The sequence below is a fragment of the Pipra filicauda genome, unplaced genomic scaffold, assembly GCF_003945595.2.
Source record: "Pipra filicauda isolate LSUMZ 115617 unplaced genomic scaffold, ASM394559v2 scaffold85_size2586006_pilon, whole genome shotgun sequence".
NCBI lineage: Eukaryota > Metazoa > Chordata > Aves > Passeriformes > Pipridae > Pipra > Pipra filicauda.
The window spans coordinates 1,514,608-1,534,578 of NW_024105042.1; the positions used below are offsets into that span (position 1 = coordinate 1,514,608).

At 42.3% G+C, this 19,971-nt stretch overlaps 1 protein-coding gene across 3 annotated transcripts in view; it reads right to left on the bottom strand.

Annotated features, from left to right (window-relative positions):
- The window catches only part of PDCD11 (programmed cell death 11), a 28,815-nt gene that overhangs the window by 5,235 nt on the left and 3,609 nt on the right, over nucleotides 1–19,971 (bottom strand). For 2 of the 3 annotated variants that reach the window (XM_027738714.2, XM_027738713.2), the window contains exons 6-32: nucleotides 19,609–19,732; nucleotides 19,062–19,243; nucleotides 18,422–18,529; nucleotides 17,736–17,942; nucleotides 17,292–17,416; nucleotides 16,628–16,688; nucleotides 15,801–15,947; nucleotides 15,426–15,677; nucleotides 14,402–14,545; nucleotides 13,503–13,703; nucleotides 12,781–12,951; nucleotides 12,181–12,397; nucleotides 9,923–10,075; nucleotides 8,817–8,932; nucleotides 8,132–8,652; nucleotides 7,624–7,686; nucleotides 7,042–7,150; nucleotides 6,474–6,563; nucleotides 6,032–6,134; nucleotides 5,343–5,520; nucleotides 4,626–4,682; nucleotides 3,715–3,837; nucleotides 2,729–2,851; nucleotides 2,349–2,544; nucleotides 1,818–1,940; nucleotides 1,373–1,516; nucleotides 88–338 (exon numbers count right to left, since the gene is read on the bottom strand). In XM_027738714.2, coding sequence (XP_027594515.1) covers nucleotides 88–338; nucleotides 1,373–1,516; nucleotides 1,818–1,940; nucleotides 2,349–2,544; nucleotides 2,729–2,851; nucleotides 3,715–3,837; nucleotides 4,626–4,682; nucleotides 5,343–5,520; nucleotides 6,032–6,134; nucleotides 6,474–6,563; nucleotides 7,042–7,150; nucleotides 7,624–7,686; nucleotides 8,132–8,652; nucleotides 8,817–8,932; nucleotides 9,923–10,075; nucleotides 12,181–12,397; nucleotides 12,781–12,951; nucleotides 13,503–13,703; nucleotides 14,402–14,545; nucleotides 15,426–15,677; nucleotides 15,801–15,947; nucleotides 16,628–16,688; nucleotides 17,292–17,416; nucleotides 17,736–17,942; nucleotides 18,422–18,529; nucleotides 19,062–19,243; nucleotides 19,609–19,732 — 4,289 coding nt within the window. The remainder of the gene's footprint in view (nucleotides 1–87; nucleotides 339–1,372; nucleotides 1,517–1,817; nucleotides 1,941–2,348; nucleotides 2,545–2,728; nucleotides 2,852–3,714; nucleotides 3,838–4,625; nucleotides 4,683–5,342; nucleotides 5,521–6,031; nucleotides 6,135–6,473; nucleotides 6,564–7,041; nucleotides 7,151–7,623; nucleotides 7,687–8,131; nucleotides 8,653–8,816; nucleotides 8,933–9,922; nucleotides 10,076–12,180; nucleotides 12,398–12,780; nucleotides 12,952–13,502; nucleotides 13,704–14,401; nucleotides 14,546–15,425; nucleotides 15,678–15,800; nucleotides 15,948–16,627; nucleotides 16,689–17,291; nucleotides 17,417–17,735; nucleotides 17,943–18,421; nucleotides 18,530–19,061; nucleotides 19,244–19,608; nucleotides 19,733–19,971) is intronic. The other variant, XM_027738715.2, reaches the window with a different exon arrangement.

Below are 19,971 nucleotides of genomic sequence, written 5' to 3' on the forward strand. Positions count from 1 at the left end.
GCTCACTGAAACAGACTCTGCCACTCCACACATACTGATACTACCAGTGTTCTTTCATAACTACCCCATCACAAGCCCTGTTATTACCTGAAAGAGATTGTTTTAAGTGCTCTCTCTGCTACAGCTCTGGCCTTCTCAATCTCTGTAGCCTGGAGGTGGAAAGCCATGTACTGCAGCCAGAGGATGGAACTGTTGGGACTGCTCAGCACCAGGCGGTCAAAGTCATCTGCTGACTGGGGCTGTCGAGTGGGGTCCATCAGAGCTGCCTCTACTTTGCAAAGCTCCTTCTCCTTCTTCTGCTTCTCTAGCTCCTTCTCCTTCTTTGTTTTTTTCTTTAACTGAAAGAGCAAAACAGGAGGATAAGGAAGTGCAGGCACTTCATGTGGGAATAGGCAGGCCTCACTATGTCCAAGGATAGGAAGTTTCCTCAGGAAGAGATGAAGCCAATTGCTTAAGATAAGAGGAAAACGGTACACACACCCCACCCCTCCATACACTGTTCACACCTCAAGAAAGAGCAGCAGTAAATTAAATGCCTTTTCTTTTAAAGAAATACACTGAGGGACCAAATACTTTGCTAGTTTGGCACCCCCAGCTGCAGGATTCACACTTCCCTTTCATTCTTCCATCTTTACCATCCAGGCCAATACTCACCACTATCCTTCACTCCATAAAAATCCAGGATACATGGGAAGAAATTGTGCAAGATTGGGGCATGGTGCTGGATCACTAGGGTGACTCAGATCTAAATTGGGAACTGACAGTGCCATAGTTCTCTGCCTTGTTACCTTGGGCAACAAAGCACTGGCCATGTATGGCCTTCACAGAGGTGAGTTTTGAAGAATGGGGGAAATCCTGAAGATCAAACATGAAAGGAGTCCATGAGCTGGTTTCTGCTTTTGTTGAATTGCTCACACTGGAAAACTCTTCTAGAGGTTAGAGCATAAAAGATTTTTTTGGTGTTTTTCTAAATAAGAGGACTGTAATTTGAGAAGTCTTTCACCTCCAGGTTTTCCTGTAAATTTACAACACTCCGGAAAGTAAAAAACATAGCTGACATCAAACACAAAAAAATTTCACTTTCATGAAAACATTGTTAGACTTTAAATACTCATTTCTTTAAAATGTCAACGTGAGAAGCCCTATTTTTCATGCAGCCATGCTAAAGTAGTGCCTTTTCTCCTCTGCTTCAGAGATATCTGCTACTAACTCCAGTGTTCAGAGTAGTTAAACAAGTTCTGTGTCAGCTGTCAGAGATGTTCCCTTGGGTTAGAAGGCTTTGCTATGGGGTAGACAGACATGCAAACACCAAATCATCACATTGCAGTCACTGTTTGCTGTCTCCTATGCAGACAACACTAGAATACAGTACCTTGGACTGTGGATCCTCCTCCTCCTCGCTCTCTGAGCTTTCTTCCTTCTGATTCACCAGAGGTATATCCATTGCATTCATGTCCTCGTCCCAGGTGAAGCCCATGGAAACCTGCAGCCTGGGAGCTTCACCAGGTTTCCTTATCTGTTTGTAGGAAGACAGAAGATGCCATGAATTTTAAGTTTTTACACTAAGATCAGACAACTGCTCCTTGCTTGTGGCATCTCTCTGGCCAGTACTATTGATTTCTTACACTTGCAAGCAGCCTACTAGCAAAACCATTAACTCTGTGGTCACCTTTGCTGTAATTTAAACTCAAGCCATCTCAAGCCATTTTCATATTGTATCACTCCTATCTGCAGCAATGATACTTATTGTCATCCAACGCAGAAGTGACATCTCAATAGGGATAGAAAGACATTTCAGGCTCCTACAAACTTCTCACCTCAGATTTCTTTTTAGCTGCCTCTTCCTCCTGGTCATCCTCATCCTCCTCACGGTAATATACCTCAATTCCACTGTCATTTTCATCTGCTGGGCAGATCTTCCTTTTTTTTGGCTTCGCCTCCTGCAAGAAGGGGAAATGAATGGATGGTGGAGAGCAAAAACTGCGATGATCTTAAAGGCAATTCTTATCACTAAGTAAAGAGCCTGACAGCAGAGAGAGGGCAATGCCCCAGCAGAACATCTTCCACTATCCTCTCACATAACAGAGACAGCAGATTACTAAACCCGCACTCACCTACATCAGGGTGTCAAGACCAAAAGGACATGCCACACAGGCAACACAAGTGGGTTGCTATCTCAGCTCCCCCCCAAAAAGAACAGTATCTGACCTTTGCTAATCTCCAATACAATTTAATTTTTTTTACAAGTCTGTATAATTCCTCAGCCTCATCCCAGTGGATCTTCCTAGTCCCTTCAGTATTTGAGCCAAAGAAATCCTTTAGCATGAGCTGTGCAATCACATTCATACCTGCCCACTTTCAGAGTTTCCTCTTCTCCTTTTTGTCTTCGACTTAGGTTCTTCACTTTTTTTCTTACTATGTGCCTCTCTTTTCTCCTCCTCTGCACCATATTGTGGTAGGCCCAGGGATTCAGGCAAGACACTTGGCATCCCAGTGTCCTCAGGCAGGAGAGAAAGTTCAATATGTTTTTCTTTTCCATTTACACTGTGGTTCATTGGCAGGAATAGCAGGACAAAAGAAGAAAAAAATCAGAGCACTTACAATGACTGCAAGTATCTGAAATTCTTTCAAACCTTCTTGTCTTTTATCCTCCCTTTTTAGATCCTCTCCTCCTCCATTGTCTCCTTTCTCTTAATTCATGGTCCCTTTTAAAGAACAATGGACCTACCCAAGCACTTTAGCAGTGAGCAGCTTTCCTTCAGGCAGGTATTTTTCATATAAGGAGTGTTTCTGTACAAAGTAAGGGGAAACATTCTGGAACAGGATTCGGCCCAGAAGAGAAGTGGACAAGCTGAGAAGAGGAAGAAAACCAAAAATAAATATTCCATGGGGGAAGGGGGAGAAATAAAGTGCAGTGATTGTATTTGTGGCATCACTAGTTCTGTATAGTGTCACACAAACTTTCCCTACTTTAATTTTATAGGTTCAAGAAAGTATCAATGACATCTTGACTTCCAGGAGGAAATTCATTTTGCGACATCACATTATGCCAGAGACCACACCCAAACAAGATTCCACAATTGTACATTCTAAGTAAGTTCTCCAAAACACATCACCTGCCAGAATAATATTCTTACGTGCGGTGGGTCTGGCTGAGCCAGAATTTATTTCCCCACAGTAGCCCTCACAGTGCTGTGCTCTGCATTGGTAGCTAGAGGGGTGTTGATAACACACCCACATTTTGGCTACTGCTGAGCACAGCACTGTAACATTCCTTCTTCAATCGAGGGAGAGATCCTGGAAGGGGACACAAGTAGGCCAGCTGACCCACACTGACCAAGGGGATATTCCAGACCATATGACGTCAACCCAGATATAAAAGCTGAGGCAAGGAGCAGGACTGGAGGCACTCATTGCCTCTGATGGATGCCTGCTGACAACCCTTACACGTGCTGGAGCCCTGCTCCTCAGAGAAGTGGTCAACCACCACTGCTCATGAGAAGTAGGGATTAACTGCTGGCTCCTGCTTTGTGCACGCTGCTTTTGTTGTCTTTTTTGCATAAACATAAACTGCCTTATTGCAACCCACAATTTGTGTTGTTTTCTTTTCCCACCTTACTCTCTCCCCTGTCCGGCTGAGAAGGGGAAGGATAGAGTGGCTGGGTGAGCACCTGGCATTTAGCCAAGGTGAACCCACCACATTAGGCTACTCACCCAAAGAATACACCTGATGGAGTGATTGATTTGACATAGCCTCTCACTAGCTGGCCTTTTTTAACATCCTTAATACATGTTATTTCAACATCTTCCACTTTGGTGTAGATCTTTGGATTCAGCCTGAAAGAAAAGAGAGGTTAGAAGCTACAGCACTTTCCTGAATAATCCACACTGCTCTAGATGTCAAAAAGAAGATCAGTATTAACAACAGCTAGTACTCTCTGGAAAACATTCTGGATCAGAGACACCCTTCAGTTTATTCAAATGTACTAATGGACTACCAGCATCTCTGTCAAGATATACATAGCAGTAGGGAATATACAAGCTGCTGCAAACAAAGCCAAACAGATCAGCCTGGCTTCCTCTAAAAAAATGAGGAGAGTAAAATGCTGTCTGAAATTCTGCACATCATTTGCTTGTTTTTTGCCCCACTTATTTCTAAGATACTTCATTCCACATGGTTTACATATTTTTGTTCAACAAGGAAGACAAAGCAAGAGGCTCGGTTTTAAGAGATATTTAGGGCTAAGTCTGCTATGTAATCAAAACGGTTAAAATGCAGCTGAACACTGAAGCATAACATGTTTGTATTGCAAATTCAATGGCAGAACTTTCCCTTTCTTCCTAAATAAACAAACAAACAAGATAAGTCAGGTCTAGGAACTACAATAAACAGAAATTAAATCTGAACCCAGTTGAGCAGCTCTACATTAAGTGTCAGACACTTCCGTGTTTGCTGATACAGGAAAGTTGTTCTGAAGTAGGAACAAGTATCATCCCTTAAAAAAAAAATGTAGTCCTTGTCCTTTTAACACTTTACACTGATGTGCCCAAACCAATGGTTACTGTATTTCACTATCCTTTTCTTCCCTAGTAGGAGACCAACAGACTAGAGGGATGACACATACCGGGATTGCCGGAGAGATAACTGGATTTTGCCGTTTTCGTTGGAGAGGATGTAGCACCTGCATGGGAGAGTAAGGGGAGAAAACAAAGCTTTTTAACCCATTAAAAAAAGCCACAGGTAGGAAATAGATATTTTCACTAGCAGAATGCAGCTCTAGAGGAAACAAAGCATTCTGTTCCTTTGAGCACTTGCTGTCTAATGTAAACCCGCATGACACAACAGTTCATAAAACCAGCCAAAGGGCTTTTTGAAACACATGTACTTACTTTACTCAGGCTCTATTGCTAATACAAAAGAGTTAAAGATTGTTACATCTGAATCACTTGGCCTGTTGCACTCTCCAGCATTCCCAAAAAGTCTGCGAAGCAGGGAAATGCAATTACTTGTGCATTACAAATGTAAAGACAACTGAACTGCCAAACAAGCAATTCAAAGCAGAGCTGGGATACCTGGCTTCCCTCAGTCCCATCAGCACCTTAGCTAAGAGAGTAGTTACTCTCAAAAAGAGAGCCCGAGAAGGGAGCTGAAAAGGGGCTTCTTCGCAAATGGAAAGTACAAGACTTTCACCCAAATGTACACAAGGCAAGTCAGCATTTCTTCTTAGCCACAGACTGGACCTTACAGTCTGGCATCATCTTATGGCAGTGGAAAGCCTCTCACCAAAGGCGGATATTTCTAAGCTTTAAAGCCTGAGGGAACAAGGAAGAGATTTACTGACCTGACGATCTTGCCAACTTTGAAGTTACCCAGAGGATTCTCTGTGTAAGTATCATTCAGGTGAAAGATGCTGACTTTGCCAGTCTTCCCACCTGGCAGTGCAACGGTCAAACCGACATGTGGAGTCACCTTTGTTACCATGCCTACAGTGACAGTGCCCTGCTCCAGTGACTGAATTCCTGGGAAAAGTGAAGGAGGGAGAGGGCTTCATAACACTTGAAAATATGAAGCAGCGGGACTAATATGTCAGTGAAGCTAATTTTAGTTGTCTTAGTTACATATCAAACCCACCAGCTTTTGGCAAGGTGCAGTCTATGAAATCTCTCAGTTCACAGCAACATTTGCCTTGATAGTCAAAACTAGGCCAACCCTAGTTGAACAATTCCAAGATCCAGAATAACTGTCAAATGTTGACAAATGTACCATCTCATGTCTGAGAGCAGAAGGGAATATGTTTACAAGGGCTCAGAGAAGGTTTCAGTCTGAGACAGTAGGAAAGTGATTCTTTAGTCTAAAGGTCTGACCTCTCTTGTCTTACATGCTGTTACATTTAGGTCAGGGCCCCAGGAGTTAGTTCTGTTCTACAAGAAGGTACAGCTTGGCTCTGGAGTGTAACATCTTCACTTAATAACCCACCTCTGAGTAAAGGATTGTATGTGGTGGGGTCTTGCTATTAATGCTCCACAATACCTGTGAGTGACAAGCAGAGGTTTGTTTCTGTGACATCTGTTCCAGTCACTGTAGCTGATATTGCCTGGCCAATTTTAAAGCTCTTTTCTGGATGTTTTAAGACCTGAAAGAAAAGACATATTTCCACTTATTTCCAGAAAATGAGCTTTGTACAACTCTTGACAGGTGTTTCTTCTATGAACTTTTACACTTTCTATACACATCTTTGATGTGCACATTTGACTGATAGCTCAGCATTGCTCCAATGGCTCTGCTACCCTGAGCCAAACAAGCTACAGGCACAGTACTCACTTGTCAGTGAGAGGCAGCAATGTCTAAAGGGCAGAGCACTGGGTTACGAGTTCACACGGATGTCACAAGTGTTTGCAGTCATTACTTGTGGTCATGAGCACAATTAAAAAAAAAAAAAAATATGTGTAGCTCACCTGTAACAGCCTCTTACCTTGGTGTTCATAGACAGCAGCAGATGAGGAACTCTTCCTCGAATGTCAGGGGCAACTTCTACCTCCAGCCAGTTTTTGAGGATGTTATACTAAGAAGACACGAAATAACCAGAAAAGACAGCATGATACCTTGGGGGAAAAAAAACCCTTTCCTGGTAGAAATTTTTAAGGTTAGAAGGAATTAGTCCAGCCTTGGCTTTTTCACCCAGCAAAAATGGTGATTTGGAGTCTACTCTTACAAGCATAACACTGCTGTGGTTTACAGGCAAGTGCACACGGCATCAGCAGTGAGTGCAGTTTGTGGCAGACTCAAAGGCCATTTTGCTCAAGTGCAAGGTGGGAAGCAACTGCTGGCAACAAACAGGCGCGTTGAAGAGGATGAGTCAGCTTGATTCCATCAAATACAGAACAGTTTGACTTCTTTCTCCTACTTTCCCTGTAAGACACTGCATTTGGTATGGACCACTCTCATAGTTAATAATAGCATCACTGTTTAGTTAAAGCCCCTGAGGACACCCGGACTTGCTGCCTCCCCCAGCACATTTCCTAAGAAGACTCTGATCTCACCTTTTTTACAAAACAGGTGACTGTTTGTCCCACACTGTAGAGTCCAAGTTTCTTGCAGGCATTGTCTTCTTTAAGGTTCAGCATTGCTGTGACTTCCCCTTCTTTTTCACTGTTCGCAAAAAAAGAGAGAGGACATCAGTGACACGGCTTTGGTCCTAATGATGAAAATGGAAGTTAGAAGCCTGGGAAATTATGGTGAACCAGTACCAAGACAATGTCTTTGTGACATTCATCCCCATCCCCTCCCAGCTGCATCTTTCTGCAAGGAATTAATTCTTCCCTGGCCATAAGAGGGAATCTTTCTGAGATGACTAGACATGACAAAGTCCAGATTGTCAGAACCTGAAGCCAAAAGGACATTCAAAGGAAATCATGCGCTACAAGAGCACACATGCTAGGAGAACACAACTCCCAGACCCAACTTAGTGTGAAAGAGAGAGTAAGAGGCCTTGCCTCGCTTGCATACATGTGGAAGTCCCTGCTCATAGCCGGCTCCTTCACAAATGGGAGGTACAAGGGAGGGAACCTTCAAAGACACAAAGTCTGTGAAGCATCTGCAGACACAAAGAGGCCAACACTTACCTTGGTCGAATGCTGAGCTCTGGAATGGATTGAGTGAAGTGTGGATGGGTGATGGGCAGGTACCTAAAGAAGAGGAAAAGGATCAGAGTTTCTCATGCTCTCCCCAGGCCCCAGTCACTCACATTTAATCCCTCTGCACTGGCAAGAAAACCCAGGTGCAAGTCCTCTAAAACTACCAGAGCCTTCCAGTTCCAGTTCTTCCTAGTATTATTTCAATGGCAATTTAAGTAACCAAAATACTCCAGCAAATTTAGCTCGAATTTAGACATCTTTTTTCCTTGCAATCTATACTCAAGATAAATACAGTAACACAAGTAGAAAGATAATTCACTGAAACCTGGATCTGGGATGAAATATAATAGCAGATTTCCTCAAGCCTCAACTATTCCAGCAAAGGCAGCTGTACCAGCATCTGCTGACTGAGGGAACTGCCTAAATGATTTGAATTGAGTAACTGTTTCACCCCTTGCATTCCCCCAGAAGCGATATCATGTACATGTTTTCCCACCTGTGAGTATTCACATCTCTAACTCCAATGACTCGAGCAGTCACCTTCTGTCCAGCTTTCAGAGTAAATGTTGGAAAAGAGCCTATGGGCACTTCATCCAGAATCCGGGATGCATGGATTGAACCTGTCAGCTTGTCATCAATAGCAACTGTAACATGGGTTGGTTTGACAGATTTAATGGTCCCAGTAACAATATCCCCTGGGGAAAGCGAGTGTTTCACAGCAGGAAGCATCTCTTCTAATACTGTCTCAGATTCATTCCGGACCCTCACAAAAAAATTCTTCTTCGCTGGGCCTTGCACTGCTAACAAGACCCCGTGGTCATTCTCTTTCACCGCTCTTAAGGTTGCAGAGATTGTTTGTCCCACCTTCAGTTTTTCTGAGTCAAAGCGGAAGGTGTCGTTGAAGTGAGACGGGATGGGCACAGCTGCCAGCTGGCCTGTTTCCAACAGAGACACCAGGGCAAACTGTTCTGCAATGTGCTGCACAACAGCAGAGTGCTGGGAGTTCTCTCTGAGCTGCTAGACAGAAATGGAGATAGTCACTTCTCCTGCTGAGATTTTGATTCCCTCCACCCTCTCTCCCAGAGTTCTAAAAGAGGAAACAGCCCCCCCTTGACATTTATTATTCACGTAAAGTTTGCCAGGCAAACAGAAACACACAGATCCAAAAACTGAACACATACTCGCTTGGGTCTTTGCTTTAACAGTTCTTCCCGAAGAGAAACATACACCTCAGATGTGGAGGCATCCACATGAAGAACCAACACCTTCATTTTCTTACCAGGGACAATATTTTTATCTATAAATGAGAATAAAGAGCTTATATCCTGGTGACAGAGAATTCTGAGCAACTGAGATAGCAGCACATGACAAACAGGAAGGGTTTAATTTCCTGGAGACCAAAAACTGCTTAATTACCTGAGTTACAAAGTCAACTTAGTACCAAATGTATAATGAGTCTCTTTAAGAAAAGAAAAGATTCTTCCAACATTAATGGCAATGAGAAAAAAAAACTGAGCTTTTTATTTGGAAAAAAGTCTGATGCTTTCATGGAAAAGCTAAATTGATTTTATGAAGATACAATTCTTAAATAATGCAGACTAAAAACAAACTTAAGATAATATAGCTTTTGAAAAAGATCTTCCTAACGTTTGCATGAAACTATCTCTAGTCTATCTGTTGCTAAGCAAAAACAGGAAAAGAAAAAAATAAGAAAACAGAAAACTCTTCTGAACACAGAATTGCTATTACTCCTGCTGAAGTTAGCAGTTTATCTTGCTTTCTGAGGTATATTCATTACCTCAGCATGTACTTGTTTGGTTCTGCATAATATGACACTTTTCTGATTTAATTACAAAAATACTGAAATTGCAGTCCTGCTTTAAAGTCACATAGATTTTCAAGAGAAATTGGCAGCAATTTCAGACAGAGCATACAAGAAATATCATTCTAAAGCAAGAAGGAAAAAAAACATGAAAGCTGGAGCTTGTATTAATACTTTGTCTATATACAGTATGATTCAACTAAGGATCTCAGGGCACAAACTAGACCTTACAAGATGCCCAAAATATGAGGTGGGGTTAACAGAGGTACAGGTAGGTTTATATTAAGTTTTCTGAATCACACAAATGGGTTGGCAAGACATTAAGAAACTAAACTACTCTTCAAGGCCACCCATACTCTGATCAGACTCCTCCCATGTTAGTTCCCCATCAGCAGAATTCATTTCAGGACAGAAGTTTTTAAGTACAAGTCTGAAAACCAACACAAGGTAAGGAAAGACCCTCACCCCCCACATGGTAGCGAGTGGCGGTTACAGTCAATCCTGTGACACAGTTGCCACTGAACAGTGCTGAGCCATCCTCCCTTACATCCTGCACGACCAGCTGCAGCTCCTTCCCAGGCACCAACTCACAAAGGCCTTGGGCCATGCTGGGCTCCCCTAAATTAAGGCAAGAAAAAAGCAGGAAGTCAGTTTTACCTACATTGTTTCTTTGCAAAACAAAGACAATCCTCCACATTTACTCAGTGGTGCATGAACAAGCATCTATATCCACCTTTATAAGGGAAAACAAAGTTTAGGTTCCTGAATCTGTAGAAATACAAAGTCAATTCTAAGAGTTAATCAAAGTAGAAACACTTTTTTGACAATAAGGATCTGATAACTTTGGAGAGAATATTTCCAGTCTTATAGAAACACTGGTACACAGCATTGCATATAGAAAAAGGTGAAAGTAAAGTAGATAAATACTAAAACCACAAAACAGACCTGCCACTTCACAATTATAGGTAACAAAACATTAAAAAATACTGGATATAAGAAGAATCTAAAAAGGCAAAGTCAGAATTTGCTAAAATCAACTGCAATACATCCAGTGTACATAACACTAGAAAAACAGCATGTGAGAAAACCTTTGCTGGAGGACCTGTAATACAAGTAGGCAAATCTATCTGAACAAACTCATGCTCATGTGAGTGCTGGGTTTGGGTTATCACAAGCACTTGAGTGCCTTGGACTTTCTAGTTAAGCAGATCCTGGTAAAGGCTCAGGGCAGTTGAAAACTTCCTCTGTGCAAATCAGGCATCCTACGCCCAAATATCAACAATAAAGAACAACTTGAGGATCACAGCATGCACAAATGCACATTGCTATAACATAAGCAGGAACAGTTCCTGTTCTGCGGTAAAATGTCCTTCACTGTCACTGTTAAAAAAGCACCATTAGAATAAGGTAGAATCGTAAGTTCTCATCAGGTATGAGTTACCAGCATACAAATAATACATCATTAGTTGTCAATGATTCTTCCTCATTTTTATGGACAAAGCTAGTCCTATTTGCCTAAACACAGTAAGAGCACCTGCTGCTTGCTGTGTGTAATATGCAAGGAAGGAAATCCTTCTTAAAACAAAGCCTTCTCCTTTATTATTTTAGCCCTCCAAAAGCATCCTTCACTGTATATAGATGTACTATTCTTCAGAAAGCACCAGGGGAAAAAAATCACTACCATCAGACAGATAACTTGCCCAGCCTTTCTAATGTCATAGCTAGTTACACTGATGCACTGACTTGGGTTCTTCCATCATTTTTCAGTACAGAAAACTGATATGATGTCCACGCTCATTCTTATATTTTTATCACCCTCCTATCCAGGCACCAGTACTGTTTTTTTCTAAACTAAGTAATTACCAGGGGTAGGGCTCAAGTGCCTGTTTCTAAAACACGAGTTTGCATGCAATGAGAGCCTCCCATAATGCTTATAATCACTCCCTTTTCAGGCATTGGGGGAAATTCACGTTTGGGCACTGAGTAGCCTGTTTTGCTTCACTGGTGCTTTGCAGCAATGCACTCAGGCACATAGAAATAAACTCCTAGACTTCCATGAGTCACTCTCCCACTTAAAAAACCAAAACCAAAACCACAACAAAACCATACGCTTCCACCTCTACTGGCACATTAGATAAGTTTCACAGCTTGCTCAATATCCATAAGCTCTTTAGAGTTCAACATCTGGCAGATAACCAAAAAAATCAGGTCTGCAGGTTAAGGCTCTTAAAATACAAGAGCAGAGAGTACTAAAAGTTAACCATTGCCAGTTTCAAAATACACAAGCCTGGAGAAAGGTTCCGGTTCACAGAACATCCAATCTTATCCTGGCCTTCCTTATTACCAGCTCCATGCCCTTCATGGAAACCATCCTTTTGTACCATTCTATCTCCCTTCCTCTTTTGGTATATGGACCTCACAGCATATCTATCCCCTTATTTTAATTATCTAAGCTTCAACCCAAAATCAATGCAAGAGACCTAGCAAACTTCAGAGAAAAGAGTAGCTTCTTTGGTTTGTTTCAGCTGTACTTCCAAAAAGCCCCTTGTTAATGGCAGACACTGCATACACATCCTTTTTCTAATAAGCTACTCTTGGAAGTGAAGTCTTTGCTTGAACTGACCTTTCTTTTACTTAAAAGAAAATGGTTTTCCCTTCTTGTTCCATTAGAGCCCCTTTTTTTTGACATGATCCCCTTTAGCAGAACATGTGCAATCTTTTACCTCTTTTCAACAAGTCCCTGATTTCTTTCAGCTCCTTGAAATATTGATTCAGGAGGGCAAAGCTCTCTGCAGCAGAATCACCCGAGCTGCACTCTGACACCTTCAGACTGAGGAGCACACGCCGCTTCTCCTCATCAATGCTCATCACCTTCGCAATCACAGTCTGTCCCACCACAAAGTGGTCCTTGGTGTCTGTCACAAACTTGTCACTCATGCTCTGTGCAAAGGAAACAAGGGACAAAGGTTACTGAGCACAGCTGCTACCTATCAACCACCCACAGTGCTATTCAGAAGGGTTTGAGCTAAAATTTCGTGAAAATGCATAAGAGAAATTAACACAAACTAACAAAGCCCCATCAATTAAAATTAATTACTGAAACCATGTGAAGTCCTTGTTGAAGGTTAAGCTCACTTTGAATAAAGTCCTTTGTTTCACTTTGGAAGTGAATTAAAATGCAAACCTAAAACCTTTTACCCTACAGGAAGGAAGTTGTGCAAATGCAGGGTCTGCAACCCAATTGTTCCTTTCCTTGCTAAAAGCATGTTTCAAGCAGCCTCATTCACACACATGCTGCTTACTGCAGTGAAGGCATCGCTTACCACTTTGGGTGCCAGTCCTGTCACGCCAAAAGGGAACTCCACAAACACCCCAAAGGGCATCACATTCCTCACATAACCAGTCAACAGCATGCCAGGCTGGATTTCAGAGAAGCTTCTCACAACTTGCTCCTCCTGTACAGCAGAAATCACTGCAGACTTTCTGCTCAAGATCTGAACAACCAATTAAGAAAAATCAGAAAAGATGAATGAAAGGAGCATGATGCCAAGCAAACCTCTTGGTGCTGCTAACCATTGGGCTAGAGCACTTGATGCAACCTACAGAATACAGGAGCTGTAAGTGTGGCAATTCCAATTTCTATCTTGATCTCTCCACACAAAAATTTAGCAACTGATGTCTTTAAAGTTGCTCAGCACTGAAGACACATGCTCCATATACCAGAAATATCAACTTCCTAACTTTTCAATTCTGATTTTGGGTATAAGAACAGCAACCTTTGCTAAGGTTGTGATAAGATTAACAGCCCAGAAGCTGGTTGGGAAAATCAGCCAATTCACAACCAAGTCCTGGTTCTGAAGGGATTCTAGCAGTTGAGCCTCACTTTTAGCACAAGTTATAATGACTCTTTGACATATCACTAGCTTGACAGGCACTTCTACTTCAACACACTAACTAGTGTATCTTCTGTTTGTTGCAGATATTCTGGATTCCTGGCAGATATCTCCCTCCCCCCACTTTGACTGGTTCAGGTGGCAAAGGATACAATGTGCTCTCCCTTGTCACTTAGACACATAACCCTGGGCAGGACATCTCCCTCTTGAAGACAGTGCCACAGGAGCTTGGAGGTAGCAACAAAGTCAGAGAGGTGCTGCGTGGGGATCCAGGCAACCACATTGCCTTCATCTTCTAAGATAGAAACTTCTAACCCATTATCTTTCTTCTTCAAGACTTTCACATCAACTATCTGAAAAGAGAATAATACAGCAATATAAAATTCCAAGTGTTTTTGAAGTTATCTCTTTTGATGCACAGAGTACCAAATGCTGTGCTGCAGGGGCTCTGACGTCACCTCCCAGGTATATATGAGAAATTCTCACATCAACAGGGCTGAGCCTAAAAAGCATGCCAGCATTGATAGTAAAATAAAAACTAATTCTCAGCTCCCAGAAAAATAAAGAGTTAGAAACATTCTCTTGGTTGTGACTTTTTATTTGAAGGGTGAAAGGAATAATGTAATCTAGAACTGTCCTGTTCCTGTATTAACAGTATCTGCAGGGAGTTGGAAAGTGTTCATTGCAAAGACAACAAGAAAGCGTTTCAAAACATTTCTCTGATGTTGTCTTTTTCCAGGGAGCAAAAGTAGCTGCTTTTGGAGTGAGAACATCAGCAGCATCCAGGAAAAAAACAGGACTCCACCTAGGAGTAGGAGCACTAAATGGTACATCTAGAAGGACTCTCCTGGGACTCCTTTATCCTCACCTCTGAAACCAGAGATGTTCTTTTTGATCCAGGAGGCCAACCACACAATAAGAAATGTACATTTAATGCTATTTCCTGACCACCATCAGCTTTCCTTGAAGTAAAGTTGTTCACAGTGACACCAAATCATATGGAAAATGAGTAGGAAAAGGTAAAAAAGGAATCAGTCATTGAATTCAATACCTCTCCTATTTGATATTTCACTTCCTGTTTTTCCTTTGAAGTACATTCCCTTTTGTCCTCAGGGCCAGACTTGCTTGATAACCTGAAGGACAACAAGAGTCTTTCCTGTTGGGGCTCACATTTTAAGACCATTACTTTAACAACCTGTAGCAAAAAAAAAAAAAAAAAAAAGATAAAAGAGAAGTTTAATTGAGGTTACTCTCCTCCTCAGTGTGCTACCACCTACAGAATGAGACAGGAAGATACATACACATACACACACCTCTCTCTCACACCTGAGGATAGCAGGTCACTGACTACAACTTAACAGGTTCAACCAGAGACTGAAGTCCTTCTAATCACACAGATAGAAAATGGAAGTACATAATCAAATGACTTGCTAAAAGTATGTAGCAGCTCTGTTGCAGAGTTGAGAATAAAATTCAGACCTCTGGATCTGCAGTCAGAAAACCTGACTAGAAAATTGCCTTCCTCCTTAGCCAGCCAAGAAACAGCAGGACTAAAGACAAACAAAAGCACCAGAAAAAAATAATGAAGATGGCTGAGATCACTATAAGCTTGTCCACAACAAAGACCAGAACTCGGTGAACATGGTTCCCAAAGTGCCTGGGATTTGAAACCAACAGGAAAACCACAATAATGCAGAGGCAGAAAACATCATCCTTATGAATCTGTAGTTAAGAGTTCTAACTTCCTTAGAAGCAACTGCAGCCTAGAACCCCGAAACTTCTACTGAGATCTAAGTAACTCAACCACATGTAGTCCCTGCATCACATACCATGCTGCCTCCCACATATCAGAACAGAGAGGGCCCAGAAAAAAGGCAAGCCTATGACATACTCGAAGATGAGCTGCCCTTTTTACAGCCTAATCTGCTTAAATGGAGTACGATTAAGTAGTTAAGTGAAAGGACATAAACATCTCTTGGTGTAGCTGGTTCCTCAGGGAAAAACCCACATTGGAATGAACTGCAGATTTCCATTTTGCATTCAAACACACAGCACAGCATAGGTACATTAATTACCTGGCCTTCATAGAAGACTTTATCTGGACAAGATATGGGTTCTGAGCTCAGCTCATTCTTGGGAACCAGACCTTTGACATCATTATAGAACTTCACAATGCAGCCAAATTCCCTTGCACACACCACAAAGCCATGTGTGATCAGACCTGGTTTTGCATCTTCATAATTTGTGAGGACTGGAAGCTTTGACTGGATGAGACTTTTCTTTAGAGTAAGGATCAGCTTCTTTCCTGCAGGATTGCACTCTAGCACCTGCAAGAATGGAGTACAAAAAGGTTCAAAAAGCATGTCGGCCCTTTCCTGATCAATCCAGCTGCTAAATACTCAGAACAGAAGAGTGCAAAGCAGCTGAAGATCCTGTCTGGCAGCTCTCACCCGACACTTGACTTCATCTCCTATGTTGTACTTCTTCTCAGGCTGCTTCAGGATCACATCAGCGAGATGGAGGGATGGCACAAGTCCTCTAATCCCATCAGCTACTTTCACCTGCATCCCAATGGGTTTCAGAGAAAGCACTTTGCCCTAGAACCCAAAACAGAGGAAACAATCAGCAAATTCAGCATGAAAAACAGACTCTGCACAGGTAGGTAGCAACAGCCAAGACACTACAGTACCTATTGTCACCAAATCTAATCACGTTCAAAAAACCGATAATCTTAGACCAACTTACACTTCACCCAACCAATCTGACCCATTAACTTTTATATACTCTGGTTGTTGTACAGCCTCTTCTCCTTAAACATAAGCTACTTCTGCAAAAGCCCTAATGACTCTGGAAAACTAGAACTGTTTCCATAGACATATCCAACACAGCCATGACTCAGACACAAGAATGATCATAACTGAATAACTTTCTGCCCATCAGCTGATTGTGATGGTTCATAAACCAACTTTTACTTAGAGTGCAAGGTGAGGTTTGGTTTCTTTCACCCAAGCCTTTCTAAAAAGACCATAAATAGAAGACTGACCATGGTTAAAATTTGATTGCCTTGGCCATATCATGAACAAAACCCTGAACAAACTGGGGGAAAGTATTGCATTCCATTAATGAAGTCCTGCAAGGAAAGGTTTTCTCATTTTCATCTCACTAATCTGCACTGTAAGTTGCACATACATATTAGACAGAAGAAATACTCATTAGCTACATCGTTGTCCTCAGTGTAATGGCCACACAGTACTGCATAAGTCCTTCAGAAACTCACCTCAACCACATCACCTGTGTGGATATCTTGGTATTGCAGAAACCGTGCTTCAATAATCTGACTAGGAAAGAGACACAAAGAGAAGACCAATCAGTCAACTTGAAACAAAGCAAGGATAAGACAACACAGCCCCCTCTTTGACTTGTCCCAAATATCCATTATTCAGCACACTACCCAGTGCTCTACAACTCCAAAGTTCTGTGTTTTACTCCAACTGACCTATCTCCCAAAATAGCTCTCTGGACATAAAGTTCAGGGAGGTTTACCCAGCTCCATTCCAGGTGACAGTCACACAGGTCTCCCCATGAAAGGAGAACCCATCATCTGCTTTGCTTAAAGCCACACAGATGGAAATACTGAGAATGAGGAGCCAAATGAGCTGAAAGATCAAGATTCAATTTCCTGTTCAGCCATAGTCTTCTGACTTGATCTTGGTAGAAGCAATTTAGCCTCCCTGTGCCTCAGCTCACCAACTATATAGATGGTGCCTCAATTCCAAAGAGTATGGCGAAGACATGCAAGATGCCTATACAACCTAATGTGACACAGAGATACAAGTCAAAACCCCCCAAATGGCAAGTTCCACTCCAGCAAAGCAATGTAATATCTTCCACTCTCAGCCACACCCTTCAACCAATTTTCTGTAACAGTCCTTGATACCTACTGCTTCAGAGATACAAGACACATCTCATCCATCAGGCTGTAGTCAATGATCCGACATTTGTGTTTGCATCCTGCCTTAAATGCCCCAGGTTTAAACGATTTTCTGTTCTTCGAAAGATGCTTCAACTAGAAACAAAGAAATTACAAGTTAGTGTTTGGAAAGTGGAAGCACCGATATAGATTTTAGGTTGAAGTGGCAGCATTTGACAAATTTGTTCCTCTAACATTCTCTTTGTGCAGCAGATTTTACCAGCTCTTCCACAACAGCCCTCATACATTTAAATTCAAACAACGGGGGATGTATGATTTGACAAATATCTTCCATGATATCTTAATTTGTTTGTAATGCCTCCCAAAGAGCACACAGGTAGAAAATAAAACCTCCTACTAGCCTGCTTTCCCAGAAGGCTTAGATAGATACGGAGGTCTTACCCCTGGTACTTACCCGTGCAAACGCAAGAGTGCCATCATCGAGCTCAAAGAGGGCACCAAACTGCTTATAGAAAGCTTTCACTGTGGACTCCTCCACCACGGCCCCCACGCGGTCACTGGAGAGCTGGTTGGGGGATCCCCCGGGGTGGAGGAAGGCCGGACGCAGCGTGAGCCGCACCGCCTTGGAGCCGGGGTGCACAGACAGGATGCAAGCCTTCACCTGGGAGAAGATGGTGTGTTCATGACACACAGATTTGTAAGCAAAACAGGAGAGAGGCACATCACTCATGCTTTTAGACATTCTGCTTGGTATCTGAACTCTTTGTCCACATACAAGCATTTTCCAGTATTAAACTAGGTCATCACTTCAGTTCTAACAACTTTACTGAGCAGGGATTTTTTGCTCTTGTCTATTGTTTACAGACTAGTCTGATTTTAATGCAGGGAGGGGAACATGACCACACAAGTTGTGTTTCTATCCCTTGCAAGTCTTTCAGGCTTTCTAAATAAGTCTTCCAGTAATCCAGGAATGGCTTTGCTCTTCACAGCTCTAAAGCAGCCATGATAGTAATTCAAGTAAAAGGTGGGAAAGAGAGCTACCAGTAGTAAGATTTCAGAGATAATTCCACAGAAATGTTGGAGAAGGTAAGAGATGGTGTAAGCAACATACCAACTCCAGCCATCCTCCACCCTCCTTACCACTTGATCTGGAGAATAGTTCATGGATTTCTCCGGGTCCATGTGCATGAAATCCACAATGCCAGTGAAGTAAGACAGAAATGTCAGTTTGATTCCAAACGGGGTCATCTAGGAAGGGGAAGGAAAAGGTGTCAAAAAAAATTTGCACTCAAGTTTTCATGCAGCACAAACAGAGAGCAGTTCACACAGTTCAAGAAAAAGCACTGTCAGTGTTAATCAACAAGCACATCATAGAGACAGGAAAACTGCTAAAAATTCTGCTTTGTACACTGTGTTGCGAAAACAATCCTTTAATTTTTTGATAATGCTGTGTGTACGCTGAAGACTACTGCTACCCTGTTGAATACTTTACCTAGGAAAAGGCCACAGAAGCACAAAAAGGATCCTGTTCTGCTTCAAACTTCATTACCAACTTCAGGTTGAAGTCTTTATACTTACGGCATCACAACCAGAACAGAGATCAGGCCTCAGGTGAATGTGGTGGAGGGAGTGTCTAGCAGATAATAATGTCTGCTGATGTTAAGAGCCCAAAAAGAAATGTTCCACACCATAAACTTCTGTCTCTGTTTCACCTGTCTCCTGCCTTCAACAAGGCTCAAAAGAAACACATTCAACAAAAGAAACCCAAACCAGAACTTACCTTCTGCACTCGAGCTTTCACCACTAGACCTGGTAGTAAGTTAGAGAGTGCCCAGTTCTGTTTCTCTGTGGCAAGGGATGCAGCAACCTCTGACCGATCAATGGACAAACGGACCACTCTGCCCTCGTTCTTCACTTCCACGATGACACAGGTCAGGTTCTGGCCTATTTTCAAGTCAGGCCCTACAAAGACAAGTCACAGCATAAAACCTCCACCAGGAACACTCAGGGATTCCTTTCCACTCTTTCCAATGCTTTTTCAGAGTTCCCTCTATTTTAAGAGGTTGTAACTCCTCTCAATCTAAGTGAAGTTTACTTCCAGCAGGGATGGATGGGCTTGGAACACTAATGTCATCTGTCAGAACCCAGACTGAAACACAAAGGCTTGCTGCAGACCAGTCACAAAACTGCTGTTTTCAGCAACCTGCAAAGACTCCACTTTGATCCAATCCCACCAAGGTGCACGAATACTATAGATGTAACACACTTCAATCCCTGTCATTATCCACCTCCATTTTAACCCCAACAGATCCTCCTGCACTTCTTACCTCTCTTGAGTGCTTTGATGTAATTTTTGGCTTTCTCATGAGGCAGGAAAGCATGAGTCCCACTGACTCCAATATCTATGAGGTAGCCATGGTCTTCCACACTAGATACAGAGCCAGAGAGCAGCTGTTGGGAGGGAAGCACTGCAACTCAGTAACATGACAAAACAGTTGAGTCTTCAAAGAATGCACATCTGGTAAGAGATTCCCCATCCAAGTACTCACTTGTTTTATATGGACAGAGAACTAAGTTTTCCAGAGCCACAGAAAGAACACTACATTCTTTCTTACTACACAGCTCATCTGGTAGTGAGATCTCAACTCTACCCTTATCCAACCATGCGTGTATGGAGATCACAAACCAGT